We start from the raw sequence: 7,701 nt of genomic DNA, 5'->3' as shown, positions 1-7,701 counted from the left end.
TGCAAGTAATTGATATAGTTGATATCGTACTTCGAGTTATAGCGAATTGACTGTATTTACAAAGACCCTCCCTTAGGTTTATCAACCTTTAACTATTAAAAGTTATTAATGATGATCAATTTTCTCACAATATGTTTTATCATTGCATTTTATAAATTATGCATAAAGTAAAAAATGTACAGAGATGGTAATATTTCATTAGATATCCAGAGGTCATAAGCTATCTTTAAAATCAGCCTTATATCTTAAAGTTTTTCCACTATATGGATTTTGTCAAGGTATAGAAAAAAAATTACAAGGAGTAATTTATTCGTTTTTTAGTACCTTGTGTCATTTCTAGGCATTTTCAGCTTCAATTAGAAAAAAAAAGTAAAATTTTCCTTTGTTTGGCTGATGAAATAGCCAAAATCTTTACCCTACTTAATTGAATTTCGAATAGTAAAATAATTTTTCTCACAACTTAAGAAACCTTTTTATCTGTGACTTATCAGAAAAACTATTTCCTGAGTCTGCTTATAGAGAAATTGTTAATTTAAGAGAATGTTTAATTTTTAAAAAAAAGTATCAAAAGATAAACAGCACAACATGAATTTTAAAATGACATAAACTGTGAAAAACAACATTTTTTATGAAATCTCAATTTAGAAAAACTTTAAACATGCAAGGCAATAAAATATACCTGTAGAAGTGTTTCTAGAAAATGGATGAACTCTACTAAAATAAATGTCTGCATCAGTTTCTTCAACAATGCTTTCAAATTGACTTGAGGAACAAGTAGAGAGGGGGTCCTAACATAATGGTAGGTTTAAGACAATTACACAATGTAAAAATTACAGCACTTGACATAAAAAACACAGAAATAAAAACAGTGGTTTATATTTAAAGGATAAAAATATGCAATTACAGAATAGCAACAATGAAAAAGAATGTGATGTATTTAAACGGATGACTGATTCATAACCAGCTTATATACATTACTCAGTTCTGACACATCTAATTCATTTAATAACAAATAGAAAAAAATAAAGCATAATAATTAATATTTATTATGAAAATTTTGGGAATTACTTCTTTGATTTTCTTAATGGAACTTTACAAGATGGTGAATAAATCTTATATTTACAAAAAAATTACCATTGAATTTAACTGAAACATACACTATTGAATATTATGTGACATAGGCAGCATTATGCGCTGTTTGTAATTATTCTATTAATAAAAATTATAAATGGGAAACTAAAAAAATATATACATACATGTTTCTAAATTTTTTTTTTCAATTTATGCAATGTTCATATCTAGTTTTGTGTCTTGTGTTAAATTTGTATTACAAAACCATAATGAGAAACTTTCAAAAGTGTTTTTTCTTTAAATAACTAAGTTTAATTCGTGAAATAGAGAGAAAATTAAGAATTTTTGTAGTTTAGTTTTTCAGTTTTCTAATAAGAAATAACATTTTAATGATAGAACAGGCCTTTTATTCAGAAATGTTTTCATAGTTAAAAAAAAAAAATATTATTTAAATTTTAATATCTTTAATTAATACTAACAGAATAAAGAGGTTAAACTGTTTCAAGGTGAAACGGAAAAAAAATATCATTTAAAATGTTTTCCTTGTAATTTTTGGAAAATTTGTCAAAAGAGTGAAAACTTACAATATTGTTATATCAGGTTATGGTTAATTTATCTTTTTTTTTTTTTTTAAATTTAATGATAACCTTAAGACACAATGTTTTGTTATTATATTCCCAATCTTCTCAGTAATTAACATTAAAACTGATTATAACAAAAACTAAAATCCTCCGTTTTATACAGCTAATAGCTGATAAATTTGTGAGATAATATTAAAAGTGTTAGATATCTTCTATAGGATATTTTTGTTAATTATTTTCCTAGTTCTGCTATAACTATTTCAGTTTTCCTTTTTCAATCTAAAAATTATTATTCAGTCTGTCAATTTATATTTCTAGTAGAGAAAAGGGTTTATTAAAATTAATAAACAATTTTCACAAGCCAGCAACATAAAAAAGTATTTGAATATGCTAGTTACAATACTGCTATTAAAAACTGAATTTTAAAATAATTAAATACAGACATTACTTTTAAAGAACTCTCAATAACATAAGAAGAAACTTACCGTTAGNTTCTAGTAGAGAAAAGGGTTTATTAAAATTAATAAACAATTTTCACAAGCCAGCAACATAAAAAAGTATTTGAATATGCTAGTTACAATACTGCTATTAAAAACTGAATTTTAAAATAATTAAATACAGACATTACTTTTAAAGAATTCTCAATAACATAAGAAGAATACTCACTCTATGGAAAGATAAAATGATTGATAAATTTTAATGAAATAAAAGTAATAATGAGCTGCTAAATTTTTCAAAAGTGCCTAGTCTAACAGTATCAATATAAGAAAAGTACATAAACAAATAGAATACAAGCACAAAGGCAAGGGATGATAAAGACAGCTGCATTTTACATAAAAATCATAACACTTTTGTAGCATATACTTAAGAGAAGCACAAATAGTTTCTGGACATAGTAAGTTTTTTCACTGATTGTTGTTTCAAAATAGAAGAGTAGGAATTGTATAAATTTCTTTTTTAAAAAAATTTTATGCATAAAAATAAGGATTTACTTGCTCTTTTATGAGGATTTTCAAGTACCAATATCTTATTCTTAAATACCTGTATGTATACTTAGAAATAAGTCATTTTACAAGAGAAGTTAAAAATGCATTCCACTTACACTAAATTAAAATTATATGCATTAAAGTTTTTCTATAACAAGAAATAAAAAAATTGCGTTGCAATATTTTAATAATTTAACTAATTAATAAAAATACTTATGCCTGAAATTTTTAAACCTCCTTGGATGTTTTTTAATAACATTTTTGTTATCAATACTTTTTTATTTATGACCGGTTTATCATGTACTTCAAATATTAAATTTAAGCTTTAAACATTATTGAAAACAAAGCATAAAATTGCAGCAATTCTTACTCTTCCTGTTCGTTTTTTAAGTTCTTCTTGCAGCTCCTTTAATTTTGATCGCTGATGTTCATAACTGAAATTAGAAAAATTGTTAACAAACTCCTTTTAAGAAATATCAAATAGTTAAACAACAGACAAGAAAACTCCAAAATTATAATGAAAATAAAAATGTACACTTTTAATTTTGCAACCAATAATTATCGATCATCATCAAAATATTTGAAAATAATTTAGTTCTTTTTTCAAAAAAAATTTTGTACAAAATAAATGTAGGAAGTGCATGCTGCAATAAAAATATTTGTGACGTAAAAATTTTTTGCAGTTGAATTTCACAATAATGATTCCACAATAAAGAAAATATGTATCTCATTATTAAAAATTTTCAATAAAATCTTCATATAAATCATTCAAAAAGTCATTCAATAAAATCTTAAAACAATAAAATTAGAGGAATAAAAATAACCCAGAATAAATAATATAGCACTTATTTCTATTCTGTATTGGAAAATACTGAAGCTAACTCTACTGTAACTGCCAGACATCACAACTTTGAGAAAAATTATATGGAAGTTTTCCAGCTACATAACACTTTTCCATTAAGCAACATATTAAAACAAGATTGTTTTTGCTAATTTACCTTTAAAAAAAAAACTAGTTTAGGAAAGCTAGAAGTTCATAATTCAGAAAAAGAATAAAAGATTTAAAAGTGTTAAAAATTATATAACTAGAATGTACAACGATGTTTAAACTAAGTCTTACATAAGACAAATAAAATGTAATTAGCTATATTCTTTTTATGCGCACATCAGAAATCAGAAGGAGACAAAAAATTTCTTAAAATAATGCACATATTATGAAAAAAATTAAAAAGTATTCTTGAACTGATTGATCAAATTAGAAACCAAAGGGAGAGTAGTAATACTGAGGAAGAACTAGGCAACAGGGAAGGACAAGAGAGAAGTAATATGTATTTTAATCACCGAACTTTTTTCAAAATTTAAGCTTCTGCTCCCAATTCGATTGTTTTGTTAACCGCACTTAGGATCATAGAATAACTCTTCATCCCTTTCTAACTATGCTCTGAATAAAAAATTATCCTCTCTTATTCAAATCAAAACATTTGTTAATTGGTACAGTAGAGTCTCGAAAATCCAAGGTAATTGGGGCTGACACTACCTGGGATTACTGAGAACTCGGATTTTCCGAAAAAGTAGAAAATTTTTAACAACTACAAATGAAATTAAATAAAATGAACATATTACCTTGAAATCCTTTATTCTTTAGTATAATGACGTAAAAGATTCGTTAAAATTTTAAAAAATTGTAAATTTTTTGTTGCTTCAGTATATTACTTCTCTTTGTTGATGCGATAGTCAGCCAACGCTTCAAAAGCAAAACATCTGCAGGGGTGGCTTCAGTTTGCAGTTCTACATATTTTAAGGCTAGTTCTAAGGCTACAGAACCTTCACTATGAAATTTTTTTTCTTCTGATAACGGAGAGTCGTTTTCTTCTGTTTCATATTCTTCCTCATCCTCCATCATTTCTATCATACTTGAGTCTGTTATTTCCAGCTTGTCGTCACTATTTAGCCATTCATTTAGATCAACTGCATTAGAGTTTTCGCAGCCTGGTAAATCCTTCACCAAATCTTTCAAAACAATTGTTTCACTATCATCATCATTAATTTTCTCAATAGGCGTAACCAATTCAGGTAGAAACTTAGTCCATGATTTAATTACTGTCGTAGGTTGAACTTCTTCCCAAGAATCTGCTATCCAGTAGACAACATCTCTCAGACTTACATTCCTCAAAACATCTGCAACACTTTCATCATCAGACTGAACTAAATGTTGTAACAAACGGTGTCGATATTTTTTCTTTAAATTTCCAATACGCCCTGATCAATTGGCTGAATCAAACTTGTAACATTGGCAGGAAAAAATATAGCACAGATTTCACCACAACATAGCTCATCATCGTCTGGATGAGATGGTGCGTTATCTAAAAACAAAATTGGTTCGCAAGGCAATTTTTTTTTTCTCAATGCCTTCCGTGTTTCTGGAACAAAATGTTCTAGAAACCATTGTTTGAGAAATTCTCGATTCATTCATGCACTTTTCTGATTTGTGTAAGGTACTGGTAAGGCTTCTTTAGTGATGTTTTTTAAGGCTCTAGGTTTGGCAGATTTCCCAATCACAGTCAGTTTCATTTTATGATTTCCAGATGCATTGGCGCATGCTAAAATGGTTAATCGTTCCTTTTGCTTTTTGTGACCTGGAGCTGAATTTTCCTCTTTTGAAGCAAGGGATTTTGAGGGCAAGATCTTAAAGTTCAAACCTGTTTCGTCACAGTTATATAACTGGTTAGGTGTGAGCTTTTCCGTCAATATAATGTCTTTAATCCGTTTTTGAAATGCCTGCACAGCTGACGTATCTGCTGAGAGTATTTCACCGCAAATATTTAGTTGACGCACACCATATCGTTTTTTCCAACAGTCTAACCAACCAACGCTTGCTGCGAAATCATCTTCTCCTTCTTTGAACTGATTTCTGAAAAACACAGCTTTTTTCCTGAAGAATAGGGCCACTTATAGGAGCACCTTTGCTACGCTATTGAGTAAACCATAGAAATAAAGCCTTGCTAGTTTTTTCATAGTCTGATGTTCTCATAGATTTTCTTTTTTCTCCTGGAGTCTCATTGCACTTCTGTGAACAAAACTACTAAATTTTTATTCGATTGCGGCGCCAGTCACCAACTGTTACCTCTCCAACACCCAAATCGGTAGCAACACTTTTTATTGTTTCACCTGCATCTAATCTTTTTATAGTGTTCAATTTAGTTATCATAGATACAAATTTTCTCTTATTTTTCCACTCATTTTCGCAGTAGGCACCTTAACGCAACAGTTTCAACAGCAATAAGTTTCCAAAATGATAAGGATCAAGCACGTGTATTGAGTCCCTAACTAGCATCTAAGCTACTAGTACAATTGAACTTGGAAGAATAAAACTTTTGTAGATCTGGTTTGAAAATTCCTTTCAAACCAACCCCTACCTAGCCACCTTCCAAAACAAAGAGAACAAAAGGTGGTGGGTTACTGAAATTCTTTCCAGGAAGAAACGGAAAAAAACACCCGCATTCTTTCGGTTGCGAGAGGAAATGGGAAGAGTGCTTTTGGTTGCTAGGGAGAAAATTTGGCACCTCGAATTAAGCGGAACTTGGACTTCTGAGACTCGAACTTTCGAGACTCTACTGTAATTAAAAAAAACCTTCAAAGCATTTGTTAAAGGTTCTAGCATTATTTGGATAAACACTTTTTATGTCAGGCTTGACAGGTGTTTTATAAATTTTTAAAACTTCTTTCTTTGAAGTTATCATAATAATTTTAATTCATAAAACATACAATGTAGAATCAATGTTGATCCATGATCACTATAAGAAGGATGTGAATTAAATGACCCGTTGTAGCTCGTTTTTGTTCTCGCAATACTGGTTTCGTAATTTTGTAATGTTGGAAATTTGAATACATTGCTTTCTTAAAAATACATTAATTTCTTCAATTGAATTTTGCATGCACTTAATTTCCTTCCACAAAAATTTAACAATTGCATTCTAATTCATATTTTATACAAAATATAAGTATCAATAGTTATAATATAATAATATCATAATAATCAATATTATAAAGTTATTAATACTAAGTACTTTTTAATAAAATTGGCTCTTCCATTGGAACTAATTGTAAAGGTTATCAAAACAGGAAAGTCTTAGCTATTCTGGTTGATGCTTTTTACAGTCAGTCTAGTTAAATGACTTTAAAGTTAATTTTAGTTCTAAAAAAATGAATAATTATACTAATTTTGGATAATATTCATTGATAGAATTCAGCTAATATATAGGTACTAATTGTTAAAATATAAATATTTAAAAAATGTATTTAAAGAATATATTAATCCCTGAAACTTAAATCTTAAAAATATTTAAATCTCGAAGAAAAAATTTTCTTAAAAAAATCATAACTCGAAAAATAATTAAATATTTTTTTATTTCAATTTTAACTTTATTCCATCCCTAGAACACATTAAAATTCTTTTAAGAGTACCAGTTTTAGGATGGTTTGAATCCTACAACTGGTAATACTAATATAATGAATATAAAAGAAATGCTACAAATTACAGTTACTCTTTATTAAAAAACTTTTTTCTAGATTGAATTCAAAACTATATTTTTTAAAATAAAATAACAGCACATGGTTGTTTTTCTTATAATATCAGTTTTAAAATCAATAATATGTTATCCTACGTGTATTACAGGGTGCGCAGCCAAATCTTTGAATTAAAAATAAGCACTTTTTAAAAACTTTTTAAGCACTTTACAAAAATTTTCAAGCACTCAAAAAATTCATATTCAATCAATGATAATATTGAAAAGCAAAAACTTTTTATAAACAGTTTTAGCGTTAAAAAAACCCAAAAAGAAACGGGCGTAAATCGAAACAATCAGTACTTTCCCACATCACCGAGTGAATTCAACTTGACCCTGAACTCAGAACAAAAGTACCCTTACCCCCTACGTCAAAAAAAGTGTTAGAAGTAAAATAAAATAAACAAGAACAAAATTAAAATAAATTAAAAAGAAAAACATTTCATAAGGATCTGATATTCTCTATCCGAATTGGAGCACTCGGGTTTCGGTTTCAAG

The 7,701-nt window shown here is 28.0% G+C and overlaps 1 protein-coding gene across 1 annotated transcript in view; it reads right to left on the bottom strand.

Moving 5' to 3' along the window:
- LOC139426010 (pleckstrin homology domain-containing family J member 1-like) overlaps positions 1–7,701 on the bottom strand; it is a gene marked incomplete in the record, with an annotated part of 23,396 nt that overhangs the window by 11,172 nt on the left and 4,523 nt on the right. Inside the window, 1 exon segment of the mRNA XM_071183307.1 lies at positions 680–788. Within this exon segment, the coding sequence (XP_071039408.1) occupies positions 680–788 (109 nt within the window).

This window comes from Parasteatoda tepidariorum, chromosome 7 (assembly GCF_043381705.1).
Source record: "Parasteatoda tepidariorum isolate YZ-2023 chromosome 7, CAS_Ptep_4.0, whole genome shotgun sequence".
NCBI classification, from domain to species: Eukaryota; Metazoa; Arthropoda; class Arachnida; order Araneae; family Theridiidae; genus Parasteatoda; species Parasteatoda tepidariorum.
Note: the sequence above shows the minus strand (reverse complement) of the source record. Positions and strands in the feature narration are given on the sequence as shown.